General features: G+C 44.1%; 1 protein-coding gene across 5 annotated transcripts in view; it reads left to right on the top strand.

Moving 5' to 3' along the window:
* The window catches only part of LOC121549040 (membrane-associated guanylate kinase, WW and PDZ domain-containing protein 2-like), a 245,542-nt gene that overhangs the window by 195,552 nt on the left and 28,724 nt on the right, over positions 1-21,266 (top strand). For 4 of the 5 annotated variants that reach the window (XM_045209710.1, XM_045209705.1, XM_045209709.1 and 1 more), the window contains exons 11-13: positions 12,480-12,511; positions 17,759-17,981; positions 20,874-20,915. In XM_045209710.1, the coding sequence (XP_045065645.1) occupies positions 12,480-12,511; positions 17,759-17,981; positions 20,874-20,915 (297 nt within the window). The remainder of the gene's footprint in view (positions 1-12,479; positions 12,512-17,758; positions 17,982-20,873; positions 20,916-21,266) is intronic. The other variant, XM_045209707.1, reaches the window with a different exon arrangement.

Consider the following 21,266-nt stretch of genomic DNA (forward strand, 5'->3'; position numbering starts at 1 on the left):
TTCCAGCTCTTAATGCCCAGCAATTTGGCTGGGCTGTCAGGGAACTGGATCCGGGCCATACATTCTAATTAAAACGGCCCCTGTCTCGGTCCCTGAGGCCCGAGGCCTGTGCTTCCACTCAACTCACTGCCCAGAGAGAGAGTAAAGAGGTGACCGCCAATGTCTGTCTGTCTGTCACCACATTACACACAACTAGCAAACACGTCTTTCTCTTCTCATTGACTCTCAAATGGCTTGTTTGTGTCATGGCACATACACACAGACACACACACATACACACAGACACACACGCATACACACAGCTCATCTATTTGATAAACACTCTCAAACTGAGAGAGAGAGAGCAGAGGGAGGACTAGCTAACTAAGTTGATGATGCATTGGCTCCGTCCGTTGTGCAGCAGTGTGTGCATGAGAGTGTTTGTATGATCGTGTGCGTGTGTGTGTGTGTGGTGGGGTCCAGATGGTTGTGTGGCTAGCGCTGCCATGCGGCTCATCTAATGACAGTCAGAGCGCTCCAGACGTGTCTACAGTCTACCACCTCCCAGCCTCACAACACACTGAGACACACACTGAGACAGTACCATCTGGTGGCTGTGTTTAGTACTGACACCCTCTGTCACCAGAGGGGGAAGCTGTGACAGCATTATTATTAAACACTCATCTCTTTTACACACACACACACTCATGATTTCCTGTCCGTGTAGAGCCTCGCGGCACTGTTGTGGCTCTTTTATGGCGGGTTGCCGTGACAACCCTTCAATTAAAGGCAGAGACAGCGATAGTGAGATCCTCAAAGTTACCCCACAACAGCTCTGTCTGTCAGGGGCTGGCCACAGGCCTCACTAACTAAGATGAGGGAGAGCTCTTATCTCTGTGAGCTATTGACTATTGAGATGTAGGGCCCAGGACTCTGTGTGTGCGTGCGTGCGAGTTCCTGTGTTTGTTTGTTTATGATGTAGCCCGGGTGCACGTTGTCATGGTCACCAGTACTCAAAGGATGAGCGTTGACATGAAAGTTGCAACCACTATCACTGTGTGGAGTGTAAAGACTTAATTGAATGTGTATTTTTTTTTACACCATGTCTCAACAAATTGCTAAAGGTAGCAGAAATACATATATTAGCTGTACATACACTCTGGATGCAATGTCTGTGTTTACACCGTGTCCCATAGCTTTCTGCACAAATGTCCCTGTTATATAGTTGTTCATTATTGCTTCATGGTTTGGTACTTCATACTTATGACAGCTAAATTAATGTTATCAGTGCAGTCACTTGAGCTTGCGATGTGAATGTGTGTGCGTGTGTGCATGTGTGTGCGTGAGCGTGTGTTTGTTTGTGTGTGTGGTTGCGTGTGTGTGTGTGCGTGAGCGTGTGTCTGAGCGTGTTTGTGTGTGAGCATCCATGTGTATCTCTCCACTTTTATTGGTATCAATTCCCATAACACTCATCATCAGGAATGGAGGAGGTCCACACCGTTTACTCTCTCCTCCACGGATCAGAAACGGATCATCACTTACCATCCCTAACATCCAGTGAATTACTTTCAAATGGTCCTGCACTCCTAATAAAGTTATGATATTCAGCCATCCCTTCATCTCCCCCTGACTCCTGGCCTGTTTCTGCCAATACAAATAGCCGCCGTGCCTCTCATCAGCGGCACTAATTAGTGACAGTGCTGCAGACACCCTCATTAAGGCCTATCTATACCATTACCCAAGCTGCCATCACCACAACACTAATTGGAGCTGGAGGATTTCAGCTGCATGGCTTTCAGACTGAGACATGTCCGTTTAGTATGCGTCGACGTGGCAGCATTGTGAAGTTCACATACATTCGCCAACCAATGCTTACCCACCTGCAGAAATCCATACGTATACGTGCACAGTACACACATATGCATATACCCATACATGGGTCATCGACCTGGCCAAGGCTTTCGACTGTCAACCACCGCATTCTTATTGGCAGACTAAATAGCCTTGGTTTCACAAATGACTGCCTCGCCTGGTTCACCAACTACTTCTCAGATAGAGTTCAATGTGTCAAATCGGGGGGCCTGTTGTCTGGACCTATGGCAGTCTCTATGGGGGTGCTACAGGGTTCAATTCTTGGGCCGACTCTTTTCTCCGTGTATATCAATGATGTCGCTCTTGCTGCTGGTGACTCTCAGATCCACCTCTATGCAGACGACACCATTTTGTATACATCTGGCCCTTCATTGGACACTGTGTTAACAAACCTCCAAACGAGCTTCAATGCCATACAACACTCCTTCCGTAGCCTCCAACTGCTCTTAAACACTAGTAAAACTAAATGCATGCTCTTCAATCGAACGCTGCTGGCACCCGCCCACCCGACTAGAATCACTACTCTCGACGGGTCTGACCTAGTGTATGTGGACAACTACAAATACCTAAGTGTCTGGTTAGACTGTAAACTCTCCTTCCAGACTCACATTAAGTATCTCCAATCCAAAGTTAAATCTAGAATCGGCTTCCTATTTCACAACAAAGCCTCCTTCACTCATGCTGCCAAACATGCCCTCGTAAAACTGACTATCCTACTGATCCTTGACTTCGGCGATATCATTTACAAAATAGCCTCCAACACTCTACTCAGCAAATTGGATGTAGTCTATCACAGTGCCATCCGTTTTGTCACCAAAGCCCCATATACTACCCACCACTGTGACCTGTACGCTCTTGTTGGCTGGTCCTCACTACATATTCGTCGCCAAACCCACTGGCTCCCGGCCAGGCAAATCCCCGCCTTATCTTAGCTCATTGGTCACCATAGCAACACCCACCCGTAGAATGCGCTCCAGCAGGTATATCTCACTGGTCATCCCCAAAGCCAACACCTCCTTTGGCCGCCATTCCTTCCAGTTCTCTGCTGCCAATGACTGGAACGAATTGCAAAAATCTCTGAAGCTGGAGACTCTTATCTCCCTCACTAACTTTAAGCATCAGTTGTCAGAGCACCTTACCGATCACTGCACCTGTACACAGCCCATCTGAAATTAGCCCACCCAACTACCTCAACCCCATATTGTTATTTATTTTGCTAATTTGCACCCCAGTATCTCTATTTGCACATCATCTCTTGCACATCTATCATTCCAGTGTTAATACTAATTGTAATTATTTTGCACTATAGCCTATTTATTGCCTTACCTCCATAACTTGCTACATTTGCACACACTGTATATATATTTTCTGTTGTATTTTTGACTTTATGTTTTGTTTTACCCCATATGTAACTCTGTGTTGTTGTTTTTATCGCACTGCTTTGCTTTATCTTGGCCAGGTCGCAGTTGTAAATGAGAACTTGTTCTCAACTGGCTTACCTGGTTAAATAAAGGTTAAATAAATACACACGGTCAATAGCTGTTTCCTGGTCGAGTACACTCTCTCACTGAGTTTTTCTCTTGTCGGATGCTGGCAGTGTGTGAGTCATTCTAGTCTTTCTTGCTCACTTGGCCTGTCCTGTTCCCTCCTAATGCTCTTAAAGGTGGCTATATCTTCCTCCGGGCTGGACTAGAGATGACTATCACAACGAAGAGAGAGAGATAGAGAGAGGGAGAGAAAAAGGGGTAGAGAGTCTTTGACTCAATGAGCGCCGCCCAGCAACACAGGGATTATTCAGCACACAGCCAGACAGTGATTCATTGGCCAACAGTATGAGGGGCTAGAGTAGGCTGTCTGCCAGACCAGCACAGTGCTGAACAGCAACAGCCATGTTCACAGCTCTGTCTCCACCAACATGCACCATGCAGACCTGAGCCAATCCAGAACTGCCCTGTGCCGCTGCAGGAATCCATGGCCAATCAGAATGGCCCTAGGAGAGAGGAACAGGAAGAGAGAGGGAGGTGGGAGAGACATCCAAATGGCTTATGGGTAAGCAGCCAGGTCAGATCCCAGCGGGGCTAGAAGAGGTTAAACACTTGCACTAGGGAAGAGTGGTGCTAAGATCACTTTCATTGAGTCAGGGGTTAAGGCTTCACAAAAGTGTGTAGGGAGTCTAAGTAGGGTGCTTAACCTGGATCGTCTCAATGGCTCCATTGACGAAACTAGGCCCTTTTATTTGGAGTGTGTTTAAAGAGTGCGATTGAAGTGTGATTGTATTATACGAGTAGTAGGGATAAAGAAATGATTGTGTTGTTTTGAGCTGTAATGGAATGTGGATTGAAGCGTGGAGTTTTCTCACTGCACATCATTTCTACTGTTCCTCAGCTAGATGTGTGTTGGTATTGAACATGTGAGTGAAGATGAAACCAGCATACAACAAAATCCATTTTCATGCGCCAGATTTAAAGTAGCTAGCCGTCCCTGCGGTCTTTATGTAAATTCATAAACTATGCAAGATTTATTTAATGACATGGCCTGCTGTTAGCCTGGCAGTGTGAGATTATATTGCTCTTCGCTTTTGTAAGTGTGTGTGCGTTTGTGCGTGTGTGTATGCGTGCAGTGTATCTGTGTGTGTGCACATGCTTGTGTATTTGTGTGTGTATGCGTTCATGTGCGGGTGTGTCATGTGTCGTGTTGGAAATGCCTACATCTACATAGGGGCTCGTATGGCTCTGATTCAATCAACTCATTAACTGTACGGGGGCAACACTAAGTCCCGTTAGTATGTTACTGATTCATTTAGCATACAGCTCTTTCACCATAGACAGAAAATATGTCAGCCCTCTCACGCTCACTGACAGTCACACTTTACATCAGAGCTATTTATCATTTTCTTCTAATCAGGAACTGATTCAAACCTCAGCTACCAGTTGAGTGAACTCTCCAGCCAATCAATTGATCAAGGTAGAAAAGAAAGTCAGCAGTACTTCAGCCCTCAAGCCCCCAAATTCAATATCCCTTCCTTACATACACTGTATACACTACCTGATCTCCCGAGGGGCATTAGGACCATGGGCAGGCCCAGCTGTTCAGTGCTCCTCCGAGGGCATCGATTGGTTGCCACAGGAAACTGCAGTCGGTCAGCATGGTCTCATTGGAGCAGAAAGGCTCAGAACACTGCCCTGTCCAACACACACTAATTAGAGGCACAGTAGAACTGGCGGGACAGCACGGTCCGGATCTCTCTGGTCATTACATGGTCCTGTCCCACTGCTCTTACATGGTCCTGTCCCACTGCTCTTACATGGTCCTGTCCCACTGCTCTTGCATGGTCCTGTCCCACTGCTCTTACATGGTCCTGTCCCACTGCTCTTACATGGTCCTGTCCCACTGCTCTTGCATGGTCATGTCCCACTGCTCTTACATGGTCCTGTCCCACTGCTCTTACATGGTCCTGTCCCACTGCTCTGTGACAAATGACTCACATCAGACACCTCTACTCTGTCAGGTCTCCAGGTGGAATGTTCTGTCATCATTGCAAGTGTTATGCACTGTAGATAGCTTACTGTACTATGAGTACTGTAGGCTAATGATAATTTGACCTGTCCTTGCACTATCTGAACTATAACATTGGTTCTACTGTACCAGTCAAACTAAATGAAGTGCAGCTCAGGTATTAGAACATATTTGACTCATTAATTTGACCAAGATATGCTCAGGTCTGGCCCCTGTATTATCAGTGTGATCAGTCATATAATTGTAACTGAGAGCTGAGCAGAGCTGATTACCACAGTGTCTGCTGGCTCGTCAGCTCCATGGACAGCTCCCACCACCCAGTTAGCCTGTCCAGACCTCACTACTCAATTCTCTACTATGGCGTCTCACAGGAACAGAGGCAAGAGTTTTTCACTCAATACATCTCAGTACTGATCTACCATAGGAAAGGGCATCACTGACATCTCTGTCTAACCAAACACCTCATATGCCTGAGTTAACAATGAATGGATTTACCCTGTGGAGTACCCTCCATGATGCCGTCTGTTTGTAGCTCTGCCTGTCTCAGGGAACACAGGTTGTTCTGTCTTGAAGTAATGCCGGTTGATAGCAGGTAATCCTAAGATCACTCGTATTGATTGACCTTGTTTTGAGAAAGTGAAGAGAAGTGAAGAGAGTCTGTTTTCATAAAAAAAACATGCCCGCCGTCTGAATGTTCTGTCATTTATCACCCAGTAATGTGGATTCTTTATCATCTTTATGTATTTCTGTGCTGATAGAGTAGTCCAAAATATTAATTGGATTTGAGAATTGTTGAAGTCGTTCCTGATAAGCTGCTGTAAGTTCCCACCCATCTATAAAAATATTTATTCTAGCCTTGGATCTGTGCAAGGCAAGCTCCAGTCAGATTGATGACTCACTGAGAGAGAATGATAGTTTGCAAACATGTCTTCTCTGTCGCTGCATCCCTCTTCCCTCCTCCCTCCTCTACCACCTCCTCTCTTTTGTTGATCCTTTTCCATTTCTGCTGTGCCACTCGTTGGGGATGGAGGGCATGTTTACGATGTGATTGCGCCCTTAAGAAGAGACTAGTGCTGGGAAGCCTCCTGGCGTATAACGCATGCAGTCACTCGCTAATTCCATCTTCGACGATTTGCATCCACTCGTTTTTGTTCCTGGAGGAAGTGCAAATTGAAATGGGAAGACAGACAGGGTGTTGTTTGTTTGTTGTTTTTTACGTTCCTCGCTGTTTCTCCGGGGCCCGATGTGGAGTGAATAGTTAGGGCCGTGTATGTTATGAAGCTGTGTCTTTTGATGTGAGACTGCTGCCTTGCATTGCATAGCTCTGAGTGTGAACAATGGTGGTGGTGAGTGCTGCTGGAATGCCTGCATTTTGTTACACTCTGTTCCTTATGATAATGTGTTCGAGGCTGAAGTAGAATGTGGTATGTTGTCATTTGCTGAGTAAATGTTGGCTGGGCCTTTTTAGATGTCAGTGGTGGTGGGTAAGGACTCGCCCTTCCCCATCTGTGTTTGCAGATCTGAAGGGTCTGGATAGGTATAATAATAATAATAATAATATGCCATTTAGCAGACGCTTTTTATCCAAAGCGACTTACAGTCATGCGTGCATACATTTTTTTTTTGTGTATGTGTGGTCCCGGGGATCGAACCCACTACCTTGGCGTTACAAGCGCCGTGCTCTACCAGCTGAGCTACAGTGTAGTGGTGGAGCTTCCACCATACAATTGAAGTCGGAAGTTTACATACACCTTAGCCAAATACATTTAAACTCAGTCTTTCACAATTCCTGACATTTAATCCTAGTAATAATTCCCTGTTTTAGGTCAGTTAGGATCACCACTTTATTTTAAGAATGTGAAATGTCAGAATAATAGTACAGAGTATGATTTATTTCAGCTTTTATTTCTTTCATCACATTCCCAGTTGGTCAGAAGTTTACATACACTCAATTAGTATTTGGTAGCATTGCCTTTAAATTGTTTAACTTGGGTCAAACGTTTTGGGTAGCCTTCCACAAGCTTCCCACAATAAGTTGGGTGAATTTTGTCCCAATCCTCCTGACAGAGCTGGTGTAACTGAGTCAGGTTTGTAGGCCTCCTTGCTCGCACACGCTTTTTCAATTATGCCCACAAATGTTCTATAGGATTGAGGTCAGGGCTTTGTGATGGCCACTCCAATACCTTGACTTTGATGTCCTTAAGCCATTTTGCCACAACTTTGGAAGTATGCTTGGGGTCATTGTTCATTTGGAAGACCCATTTGCGACCAAGCTTTAACTTCCTGACTGATGTCTTGAGATGTTGCTTCAATATATCCACATAATTTTCCTTCCTCATGATGCCATCTATTTTGTGAAGTGCACCAGTCCCTCCTGCAGCAAAGCACCCCCACAGCATGATGCTGCCACCCCCGTGCTTCACGGTTGGGATGGTGTTCTTCGACTTGCAAGCAACCCCCTTTTTCCTCCAAACATAACGATGGTCATTATGGCCAAACAGTTCTATTTTTGTTTCATCAGACCAGAGGACATTTCTCCAAAAAGTACGATCTTTGTCCCCATGTGCAGTTGCAAACCGTTGTCTGGCTTTTTTATGGCGGTTTTGGAGCAGTGGCTTCTTCCTTGCTGAGCAGCCTTTCAGGTTATGTCGATATAGGACTTGTTTTACTGTGGATATACAGTGGAGGAAAAAAGTATTTAGTCAGCCACCAATTGTGCAAGTTCTCCCACTTAAAAAGATGAGAGAGGCCTGTAATTTTCATCATAGGTACACGTCAACTATGACAGACAAATTAAGAAAAAGAAATCCAGAAAATCACATTGTAGGATTTCTAATGAATTTATTTGCAAATTATGGTGGAAAATAAGTATTTGGTCACCTACAAACAAGCAAAATTTCTGGCTCTCACAGACCTGTAACTTCTTCTTTAAGAGGCTCCTCTGTCCTCCACTCGTTACCTGTATTAATGGCACCTGTTTGAACTTGTTATCAGTATAAAAGACACCTGTCCACAACCTCAAACAGTCACACTCCAAACTCCACTATGGCCAAGACCAAAGAGCTGTCAAAGGACACCAGAAACAAAATTGTAGACCTGCACCAGGCTGGGAAGACTGAATCTGCAATAGGTAAGCAGCTTGGTTTGAAGAAATCAACTGTGGGAGCAATTATTAGGAAATGGAAGACATACAAGACCACTGATAATCTCCCTCGATCTGGGGCTCCACGCAAGATCTCACCCCGTGGGGTCAAAATGATCACAAGAACAGTGAGCAAAAATCCCAGAACCACACGGGGGGACCTAGTGAATGACCTGCAGAGAGCTGGGACCAAAGTAACAAAGCCTACCATCAGTAACACACTACGCCGCCAGGGACTCAAATCCTGCAGTGCCAGACGTGTCCCCCTGCTTAAGCCAGTACATGTCCAGGCCCGTCTGAAGTTTGCTAGAGTGCATTTGGATGATCCAGAAGAGGATTGGGAGAATGTCATATGGTCAGATGAAACCAAAATAGAACTTTTTGGTAAAAACTCAACTCGTCGTGTTTGGAGGACAAAGAATGCGGAGTTGCATCCAAAGAACACCATACCTACTGTGAAGCATGGGGGTGGAAACATCATGCTTTGGGGCTGTTTTTCTGCAAAGGGACCAGGACGACTGATCCGTGTAAAGGAAAGAATGAATGGGGCCATGTATCGTGAGATTTTGAGTGAAAACCTCCTTCCATCAGCAAGGGCATTGAAGATGAAACGTGGCTGGGTCTTTCAGCATGACAATGATCCCAAACACACCGCCCGGGCAACGAAGGAGTGGCTTCGTAAGAAGCATTTCAAGGTCCTGGAGTGGCCTAGCCAGTCTCCAGATCTCAACCCCATAGAAAATCTTTGGAGGGAGTTGAAAGTCCATGTTGCCCAGCGACAGCCCCAAAACATCACTGCTCTAGAGGAGATCTGCATGGAGGAATGGGCCAAAATACCAGCAACATTGTGTGAAAACCTTGTGAAGACTTACAGAAAACGTTTGACCTGTGTCATTGCCAACAAAGGGTATATAACAAAGTATTGAGAAACTTTTGTTATTGACCAAATACTTATTTTCCACCATAATTTGCAAATAAATTCATAAAAAATCCTACAATGTGATTTTCTGGATTTTTCTTTCTCATTTTGTCTGTCATAGTTGACGTGTACCTATGATGAAAATTACAGGCCTCTCTCATCTTTTTAAGTGGGAGAACTTGCACAATTGGTGGCAGACTAAATACTTTTTTTCCCCACTGTAGATCATTTTGTACCTGTTTCCTCCAGCATCTTCACAATGTCCTTTGCTCTTGTTCTGGAATTGATTTGCACTTTTCGCACCAAAGTACATGAATCTCTAGGAGACAGAACGCGTCTCCTTCCTGAGCGGTATGACGGCTGCGTGGTCCCATGGTGTTTATACTTGCATACTATTGTTTGTACAGATGAACGTGGTACCTTCAGGCATTTGGAAATTGCTCCCAAGGATGAAACCAGACTTTTTTTCTGAGGTCTTGGCTGATTTCTTTTCATTTCCCCATGATGTCAAGCAAAGAGGCACTGAGTTTGAAGGTAGGCCTTGAAATACATCCACAGGTACACCTCCAATTGACTCAAATCAGAAGCTTCTAAAGCCATGACTGGACATTTCTGGAATTTTCCAAGCTGTTTAAAGGCACAGTCAACTTAGTGTATGTAAACTTCTGACCCACTGGAATTGTGATACAGTGAATTATAAGTGAAATAAACAATTGTCTGTAAACAATTGTTGGAAAAATTACTTGTGTCATGCACAAAGTAGATCTCCTAACCGACTTGCCAAAACTATAGTTTGTTAACAAGACATTTGTGGAGTGGTTGAAAAACTAGTTTTAATGACTCCAACCTAAGTGTATGTAAACTTCCGACTTCAACTGTATTACTTACAGCTTACAGATGGGTGTAAGTTATGGGTCAGGGGAAAGGGTATAGGGAGAGAAGTAGGTTCTGTTTTCCCATTGAAAACACATGGCCTTCTACTCCTATCACATAACCAATTCATTCAGACTACCCTCCAGCCAAAATCATCCCAAAACGTTGCACATTCACACAGCGCCTCCGGTATGCCTTCAATCAATTAACGAACGTCACAATCAATGTTGATATATTAGAAGTGGAGATCTTTAACTGGAATATAAATATTTACCCGAGAAATAGTTGGAGCCCTCTGGCCTGGCAGTATGTGGTCAAAACACAGTAGTGTTGTGATATGTCATCATCCCACACACATGCTGTGACTGTTTAGACTACTGTTTCCTGAATTATTAATTCCAAGGCAGAGGTCCATGCTACTTCTAGCCAATGTTGTAATTATGTTGAAGTGCATGCAATGACTTGCTAAAATCACACAATTATAGGACCTACACGTCTCTGTACCCTGTAGTGCAGTGATATTCAAAGTCGGGGTCGGGGGAACTGCAGTAAGGGTCGCAAAATAAAACAATATATAATTATTTTTGGTACAAAAACTAAAGAGGACAGATTATTGTATGGTACAATATACAAACGTTTTTGAAAAACATAATTTTTTATTGTAACAAAATGTATTTATTGGTTTCTTTTCATTTTGATAAGAGATGAAAATGTAATGAATTTAAGGTTATTTGTTGATATAAAAATCTAAATTTACCGAATTTAAAGTTGTGTCATTTGGGTGGGGTAGGGTCACGAGAAATTCATTAAAAAAGGTTGGGAAGAAACTTACAAAGTTCTTGACATTTTCCGGATTGACTGACCTTCATGTCTTAAAGTAATGATGGACTGTCGTTTCTCTTTGCTTATTTGAGCTCTTCTTTTACCAAATAGGGCTATCTTCTGTATACCACCCCTACCTTGTCACAACACATCTGATTGGCTCAAACGCATTAAGAAGGAAAGGAATTCCACAAATTAACTTTTAACAAGGCACACCTGTTAATTGAAACACATTCCAGGTGACTACCTCATGAACTGGTTGAGACAATGCCAAGAGTGTGCAAAGCTGTCATCAAGGCAAAGGGTGGCTACTTTGAAGAATCTAAAATGTAAAATATATTTTGATTTGTTTAACACTTTTTTGGTTACTACATGATTCCATATGTGTAATTTCATAGTTTTGATGTCTTCACTATTATTCTACAATGTAGAAAATAGTAACAATAAAAAATAAAACTTGAATGAGTAGGTGTGTCTAAACTTTTGACACGTACTGTATATATACAAACATTAGGGACACCTTCCTAATATTGAGTTGCACCCCCTTTTTACCTCAAAACAGCCTCAATTCGTTGGGGCATGGACTCTACAAGGTGTCAAAAGCGTTCCACAGGGATGCTGGCCCATGTTGAATCCAAAGCTTCCCACAGTTGTGTCAAGTTGGCTGGATGTCGTTTGGGTGGTGGACCATTCTTGATACACACGAGAAACTGTTGAGCCAGCAGTGTTGCAGTTCTTGACACAAACCAGTGCACCTGGCACCTACTACCATACCCCGTTCAAAGGCACTTACATTTTGTGTCTTGCCCATTCACCCTCTGAATGGCACACATACACAATCCGTGTCTCAGTTGTCTCAAGACTTTAAAATCCTTCTTTAACCTGTCTCCTGCCCTTCATCTACAGTGGATTTAACAAGTGACATCAATAAGGGATCATAGCTTTCACCTGGATTCACCTGGTCAGTCGATGTCATGGAAAGAGCAGGTGTTCTTAATGTGTTGTATACTCAGTCTATACGGTGTTGGTGGTAGTTTTCAACTTCCCCTTGGCTTGGAGACCAATGTTACTGTAAGATCCTCTCTGACCCACTGTCTTTCTGGTGCTTCAAGAATATGCTTCTCAAGGACATTTCATCACACCACTTCGGGTGGGATTATTTTGCAGCCCTCTCATTGCTTTTAGTGTAAGTCTGTCATCTTTCCATTGGTTTCTTAATGTTTTATTCCATTTAAGTTTCGTTATCTTTCCTTAGTTCATGGAGTAGCCCTCAGACACAGACAGACCAGCTCAGACCTAATGTTATGGCTACCACTACACTCTAGGCTAAACATTGTTGTTTTCTCACTATTGCAGGTCACTATTCACCCTGGAAGACCCCTAAACAGGTAAAATGCATTGTCTTCCGAGCCTCAGCTCTCCCATTAATTCTAATTGACTCATTTAGTTAACAAAATGGCTGCACTGTGCATATGTGTTGGAGCTGATTTACTTCATAACCTTAAATCTATATCTTCTGAACTGTGGCTGCAGTCTTGCTGCTGTTTAGCTGAGAATGACTGCTCTATTCTATTCCCTTCCCTTATACTAACTGTAGTGCTGTTGTCGTGTCTCGGCTGCTGCTGTATCCTGGCCTTGAGTTGGACCCTTCCTCTTGCCGTCACATGCAGAGGAAAGGGTTAAGTGGCCCACTCATAGATATAGAATTACTAGACTCGTCATACCGCGAGCCAGACGGGCCATGATCTAAATCTTGATGGTCATTCTATGTGGACTATGCACATGACAGTCTATGTCTATGCAAACTGCTAGACCAAATGCTCTTCTAGTAATGCTATATCTATGGTCCAGACTCTGGGTTGGCATGGTCCCCTCAACATTCCATCCTTCTCTCAGCTCCTCTGTGTCCCTGATAGAGAGAGTGAGAGAACCCTTTTCTAACAGTCATACCGAGAAATGATCACTCATCCATTCTTCCCTTCTTCCTTCATCTCCAGGCTGCTATTGATCTGCTACTAACTTAGCTATCTTTCCTGATCATCTTTTGTCATTCCTATATTTTCTCTGATGTCATATATGTCAGTATTTTTAGTTTTTGTCTAGACAGATTGTACTAACATGTTGAAATCTGAAACTTTCAAGATGTCTGAGACCTCTTAGACAACACTCTGCTCAAACCTAGCCTCCTCAGACTCCTCTGTCTGTCTGTCTGTCCTTCTGTCTTTCTGTGTGGACTCTCTGTCCCCAAACACTCAATAAAGACTTGTCATCCAGACAAGAAAGAGCTGCACCAATGCCTCTCAGAGCACTCTCTGAGTCGAGTTAGACATGGTGTATTGCCAAGAAACAAGGTGTGCGCGCGTGTGTGTGTGTGCATTCCCATTTCATGCTACTTCATGTTCTAGTTCTGCTCTGATATAACTAACCAGCTACTAACCCCAGCTCATTTGTGGAGGCTCCAGCGACAGATCACAACATTCCACACATCCATGGACTCAGACGAAGCAGTCTTTGTGTTATCCCTGCTTGTCAGCAGCTCTCTCAAGCCCTCACATGGATGTTTCCTTATTGTAGCTAATTTCTGTTCCCCTCTTTGTTGAATCTCTCAGTTTCCAACAGATTAATGGTAATTCTGAATCTGAGCTCCAGGAGAAGAAGTGCCTGGGAAAATAACTATGGAGTCAGGCAGGCAGGCGGTCCAGCTGAAGCCGCTCTTTCTTTCTTTCTTTCTTTCTTTCTTTCTTTCTTTCTTTCTTTCTTTCTTTCTTTCTTTCTTTCTTTCTTTCTTTCTTTCTTTCTTTCTTTCTTTCTCTCTTTCTTTCTCTCTTTCTCTCTCTCTCTCTCTCTCTCTCTCTCTCTCTCTCTCTCTCTCTCTCTCTCTCTCTCTCTCTCTCTCTCTCTCTCTCTCTCCCCTAGCGCGTGTTTGTTCCTCTCCACACATTGAGCTGTGATGGTGAAAAGGCAGAACAGGCTTCAGAGCACCAGCAGCTGCCAACCGCCCCCAACACAGAGTTCAACCCAGGTTTAATTGGATATCATTAGTTCCAGGACGATTTCCGTAGCCCAAAGAATCCCAGCCCAAAGAATCCAACATGGATGCAATGTTTAAAAACAGAGACATGGGGAGTTCTGGAATTGTGATTCAAAGTTGGCACAAATACTAATGATGCCCTGCCTTCCGAATTCAGTTTGGAATAAAGCCTGTGCATACAGTGCCTTCGGAAAGTATTCAGACCCCTTTACTTTTTCCACATTTTGTTACGTTACAGCCTTATTCTAAAATGGATTACATAAATAAAAATCCTCAGCAATCTACACACAATTCCCAATAATGACAAAGTGAAAACAGGTTTTTAGAAACATACATACATAAGTATTCAGACCCTTTGCTCTGAGACTCGAAATTGAGCTCAGGTGCATCCTGTTTCCATTGATCATCCTTGAGGTGTTTCTACAACTTGATTGGAGTCCTCCTGTGGTAAATTAAATTGATTGGACATGATTTGGAAAGGCACACAACTGTCTATAAAAGGTCCCACAGTTGACAGTGCATGTCACAGCAAAAACCAAGCCATGAGGTCGAAGGAATTGTCTGTAGAGCTCAGAGACAGGATTGTGTTGAGTTACAGATCTGGGGAAGGGTACCAAAAAATGTCTGCAGCATTGAACGTCCCCAAAAACACAGTGGCCTCCATCATTCTTAAATGGAAGAAGTTTGGAACCACCAAGAGTCTTCCTAGAGCTGGCCACCTGGCCAAACTGAGCAATCGGGGGAGAAGGCCTTGGTCAGGGAGGTGACCAAGAGCCCGATGGTCACTCTGACAGAGCTCTAGAGTTCCTCTGTGGAGATGGGAGAACCTTCCAGAAGGACAACCATCTCTGCAGCACTCCACCAATCAGGCCTTTATGGTAGAGTGGCCAGACGGAAGCCACTCCTCAGTAAAAGGCACAGGACAGCCCGCTTGGAGTTTGCCAAAAGGCACCTAAAGACTCAGACCATGAGAAACAAGATTCTCTGGTCTGATGAAACCAAGATTGAACTCTTTGGCCTGAATGCGAAGCGTCACGTCTGGAGGAAACCTGGCACCATCCCTACGGTGGAGCATGTTGGTGGCAGAATCATGCTGTTTTTGAGCGGCAGGGACTGGGAGACTAGCCAGGATTGAGGCAAAGATGAACGGAGCAAAGTACAGAGAGATCCTTGATGAAAACCTGCTCCAGAGCACTCAGGACCTCAGACTGGGGTGAAGGTTCACCTTCCAACAGGACAACGACCCTAAGCACACAGCCAAGACAATGCAGGAGTGGCTTCGGGACAAGTCTCTGAATGTCCGTGAGTGGCCTAGCCAGAGCCCGGACTTGAACCTGATCAAACATCTCTGGGAGAGACCTGAAAATAGCTGTGCAGCAATGCTCCCCATCCAACTTGACAGAGCTTGAGAGGATCTGCAGAGAAGAATGGGAGAAACTCCCCAAATACAGGTGTGCCAAGTTTGTAGCATCATACCCAAGAAGACTCGAGGCTGTAATCACTGCCAAAGGTGTTTCAACAAAGTACTGAGTAAAGGGTCTGAATACTTTTTTTAATGTAATATTTCCATTTCTAAAAACCTGTTTTTGCTTTGTCATTACGGGGTATTGTGTATAGACTGATTAGGAAAAAAATCAATTTAATACATTTTAGAATAAGGCTGTAACCTAACAAAATGTGGAAAAAGTCAAGGGGTCTGAATACTTTCTGAAGTGATGGACAGAATATTCCGTAGTATGTAGTACTATTGGTGTGCATGCAGAGTCAGTTTATGGCTAGACCTGAGAGTGTTGAGTGTAGGAAACAGCAGTCTCTAGCAACATACAACTCATACAGTCTTAAAGAGCTTGACTGCCTGTGACTAAATGAGAGGGGGAGAGAAAGAAGGAGAAAGAGAGAAGGAAAGAGGGTGAGATGGAAAGAGAGAAGGGGGAGAGAATCAATTAAATTCAAAACAACTTTATTTTTTCCTCTCAGGGCCAGTTAGGAAAGACATTGCCATACTTCATACTTCACTTAGTACATATAATAGATGGAGGGAGAGAGACGGAGGAGGAGGAGGAGGAGGAGGAGGAGGAGGAGGAGGAGGAGGAGGAGAAGGAGGTAGGGGGAGTGACAGTGCTGTAGTCTGGTCCCAGACTTAATAAGATCCCCTGACTGTCACCCTGCCATTACACGGCCAGACACTCAGACATTCCGTAGGTCAGTAGCAGAGATGGGTGGAACCACACAGAGTGGGAACACTTTGATATTGCCTTGGTTTGATGGAACCAGATGACTTGGCAGTGTCATCTCACAACTGCTACTATGAATACACAGCTCCTGATATCAAACAAGTCATTTTATCGGGTGGTACTAGAGAGAACGATAATTCTCAGTCTCATCCTAACATATCAATATGTCATCATCACGATCTACTCTACACCACTCCGTTTTCTAAAAACAACTGACATTTGTCCAACACAAGAAAGCAGCTCAGCTTGTCAAAATAGGTCATAGAGTGTATCACTTCAAATAATCAGTGTGGTACTTATTTCGAATGGGAAGAGAAATCATTGTTTATGCACTTATCATTTATCTGTCTTGTTTGGTTTTACACCCGCATAAATTACAGCTTCTCTCTCTTCCTCCTGGATGCACACTGAGTGGTTTGGAATTAAACGCTGCTGAGAGTAATTGGGACAAAACAAGCCTCTTTTGACACTAGCACTGCTTGCTTTTCTGCATTGTCAAAATGGAGCCATTAGAGACACCACAATAGAGTTGTCCACAATAGAGACACCACAATAGAGTTTTCCACAATAGAGACACCACACATTATCCACCACATCCACATTCCATTATAGCCGCAGAACACACACACACATACACACACACACACACACACACAGGCTCATCTAAGAGATTCTCTGAGGGGGGTGAATGCTGTGTTTGCACTCCTCCTATCACCATGCCCCTCTTGCATCCACTACAGTCTCTATCATAGAATGTCTTGGGCCGTAGCCAGCCTACAATGGGCCAGTACCCTCTGTGTGCCCACTTTGGCCATTTGCCATCTTCCGACGACGACGACGACAGTGTCACACTGACATGTTTAATATGCTCTGCGCCTGCCTCCCTCTTCCTCCCAGCAGCCCTGAGCTGGTGTGTCTGTGCTGCTCTCTCTCTCCCCCTCTCTTCATAATTAACACACTGCTTTTCCGGACCTGCTTTAATAAGCTTTGGCATCTTTTTTTTCTTCTTTAAAACATTTCTTCACCTCTCCTCTCTTCATCTTTGTTGTTGCCACCGGCTGGCGCTCATGTTGCTTTGTTGCATTACTCCCACTAATATTAGACTGCTGTAGTGAATGACAGAGGTCGATGAAGTCTATGACATCGATGAAGACCTCTATCCCCACGTGTATACTATTAATAGCTTGCTACTCACTCTCACCTCATTTGGTTTGTCTAAGATGAAGTTGTTAGAATACCAGGACAGCGCCCCCTTGCATACGTCTCAAGGATGTTCAGATAGGGTTTTCAGTAAGAGTAAGGACCGGGTGAGAACCAGGGTAGGGATGGTGGAGACTGAACCAATGCCCTGATGTCTGATGTGTTTACAGGTGTTGGAGCAGTGGGACGCGGCCCAAGGCCAGGGAGGGGGTCAGGGCAGCCCCCAGACCAGTCTGTCTGCCCCCGTTGTCCCCCACAACGCCCCCTTCCTGACCCGCCACCTCCACAGGGCCTCAGTCGCAGACTCTGCCTTCCCCGAGGGCTTTGATCTGAGCAGGCCCGACCCCTATGACCTCTATGAGAAGTCCAGGGCTATCTATGAGAGTAGTAGGCGTAAGTACTGAAAACACACGACTGCAACAACAACAACATCAGCATCAACAGCAACAACAGCCCCCTCATATCTGTCTGGGGTTTCAGTGGTTCATTTTCTTCTAAACAGGTGGACCTATCAAGATGCACACAAACACACTCATACACACACACACACACCTCACCTCTTGAATGAATCATTGTAGCCCTCGTGAACAGTAGTCAGGGCTTCATAGTACAATTTAACAATGGCCTCAGCACCACCTGTTCTGTTCCTAAAGGGACATAGTCTGGGTTGTCTGGGTCCTGCAGAATGTTGTTTTGTCTGTAGATGTATTTCTGTAAATATGATGGAGTATTACAACGGTTTAAGAGTTTATACTTTTATCTTAATGCTGACAGATAACTTGATGTTGATGCATTTGTTCTAGGCCCAGGCTCCCCCATTAGGGGAATCTCTGAATGTCTCGCGGATCTCTGCCTCCAGTTGATGTTCTGCAGAGTGTATAATCAGGAATATCTCAGCCGTACACCGCTGTAAACCTTAGGAGCCAACAATTATATTTTAGCCATTAGAGATCCTGTCAGAGGTACAACCATAGGGAATTCCTTTCAGTTCATTTAGTGTACGACCAAGCTTTTAACTGGGAGTTTTGGGGTTGCAAAGATATGCACTGTAGAAAGTTTTGTATGACAGTATACCATTGGTTTTTAACATCAGTAGTCATATCTAATGTATGATTCTGAACATAAAGTGCACTCATCCTTTTGACCAGTGCTAGTGACAGTGCTAGTTTCTGTTAAGTCCTTGCAGGTTGCTGTACCATAGAGGCTTCATGATTGACATGCGAGGGTCCAGCCAGTAGACATGATGATGCTCTGCTCCTCTCTATGGTAGAATCTCTGCAGTCCTGAGTCAATCGTAGGCTACAGTAGATAGAGAGACGAGCTGTGTGCACGCTTACCCAACACAACCTTTATTAAAGAGGACAGGGCTGTCGGAAGAACTCCACATCAAAGCCTTCCAGGGTCTCTGTCTCTCTTTCTCTGTAGATTTCCTCTCTACCTCTCTCCATCTCTCTCTTTTTATCTCTCTCTCTCTCTCTCTCGCTCTCTCTCTCTCTCTCTCTCTCTCTCTCTCTCTCTTGTCTGTCTGTCTGTCTCTCTATATCTCTCTCTCTGTCTGTCTCTCTGTCTGTCTGTCTCTCTGTCTGTCTGTCTGTCTCTCTGTCTGTCTGTCTCTCTCTCTCTCTCTCTCTCTCTGTCTCTCTCTCTCTCTCTCTCTGTCTCTCTCTCTCTCTCTCTCTCTCTCTCTCTCTGTCTCTCTCCCTCTGTCGGTCTCTCTCTCTCTTCTCTCACTGTCTCGCTCTGTCTCACTCTCTTCTCTCTCTCTTGCTCTCCCTGTTTCTCGCTCTTCCATTGTTTCTTTCTCTCCTTGACTTCCTTGTTTTCTGGTTGAGTCCCGTGTTCAGTTTAGTGTTAAGTATCTGTCCCCTCCGTGTAACATGCCCCCAAAGTGCTGTTCGCTGCTAGGCTACACTTGTTTTGGGTCAGTTAGGTTAACAGGGTTGAGGCACAGGGCAACTTTTAGGAACACTCTACTTCACAGGAGGTTAGTGGCACCTTAATTAGGGAGGACGGGCTCGTGGTAATGGCTGGAGTGGAATAGGTGGAATGATATCAAATACGTCAAACACATGGTTTCCATGTGTTTGATGCCATTCCATTTGCTCCATTCCAGCCATTATTATGAGCCATCCTTCCCTCAGCAGCCTCCACTGCTCTACTTGTCTCCCTCAGTGGTGTGGGTGTTATAGGTGATGAACATTGGTATTTTTCAGTAACCTTATCTAACTAGGACTGTTCCCAATATAGCCTGGAGACAAATCCAGGCTGTTAGAGAAATAAATGCAGCCCACAACCGAAGACAAGTCAGTGTAGCTTCCACTGAGTGTTAAGAAGGTTTTTGCCTTCAGATGTAGGATTTTAATTTGAGCCAGTTTACTACAGCTGGAAAATAATCCTACAGCAACAGAACATTTGAATTATTATGTGGATTATAATAAATTGACATTTTTTTGTAGGGGATGATAATAAATTTTTTATTACAAACTTTAGAATGCGTTTTAAAGCTTGAATACACTACAAGGACAATTCTCAGCAACAAAATAGTGATCAAATTAAGATCCTACATCTGTAATTAGATGTCTTTATTCTAGGGAATTGCATGTGAGACAGCTGGAGATAGATTGAGTTTTATAAATGGTGTACTTTATGTAAACTGCAACACACAGTCTGGAATATACCAAAATCAACCTTTAGCTAGCAAGGTCATTCTGTCCTTATCTTCTGCCAACATCCATGAGTATTTTTTACAGCAATCTTGTTTAATATAAACTTAAAACACTGTATATGGATTCCGTGGTAAGACTTGTGTCAGTCAGTCTCCTACTGTGTCATCCGCCATCTTTGTTTCCTCAATTAATTCCTCTGGTATCCCAGTGGACACTGGTCTCAGTGATTAAACCAGATGAAAATAGAGCCCATTTCTCATCACAGTCACTTTGACCCGCTCTACTTCATTTCATAGGAAAGGGTTTTCAGGGTAATGAATATCATTACGTCGCAAATCATACTGCTTTCCAGTAAAGGCCTGATTGCAGATGAGTGTCTGCTCCCCTAACACATACAAAAGATAGCTGTATTACATGCCGTAAGCACTTCTTCTCCACAGTATAATGGATGATGTAGGAACTCTGTGCAGACAATGTGCTGAGGGAAGTTTTTGTCTGTCTTGCTCTAGTCTGACATAGTCTTTTTAGTAGTCTGCTCTGAGTGAGACAGTTGTAAGACAATGTGTGTGTGTTGTATTATTGTTTATGAGTGCTCCCTCAATCTCCCTCCCCCATACAGAGCCAGGCATGCCGCGGACCACCTTCTCTGTGGACCACTCAGGTATGTACGGTGGCTCTGAAGGAGACCCCCCACAGGGAGGAATTGGGATTATTCTAACATTTATGAAAAACATTCTGGGTAACAAATATATACCTTACTGTAATAGATTTCCATAATATTTGCAAAAATAGCTTTTAAGCAAAAAAAAATATTTCTTAAGCAAGAATTTAGCAAGAGCGGGGAGGAGGAAACTGAAAACTAGCTGTTATTGGCAGTGAGGTTTGGAACTCTCTTTGTTATTGGTCTATTAACCAATGTACCGCATTGATGCCACCATGGAAAGCTGAAATTCCCGCCCATGCAAACCTGCTGATTAGGTCCTGTGTAGATTATATTTTCAACCAGCAACTA

This window comes from Coregonus clupeaformis, chromosome 4 (genome assembly GCF_020615455.1).
Source record: "Coregonus clupeaformis isolate EN_2021a chromosome 4, ASM2061545v1, whole genome shotgun sequence".
Classification (NCBI taxonomy): Eukaryota; Metazoa; Chordata; class Actinopteri; order Salmoniformes; family Salmonidae; genus Coregonus; species Coregonus clupeaformis.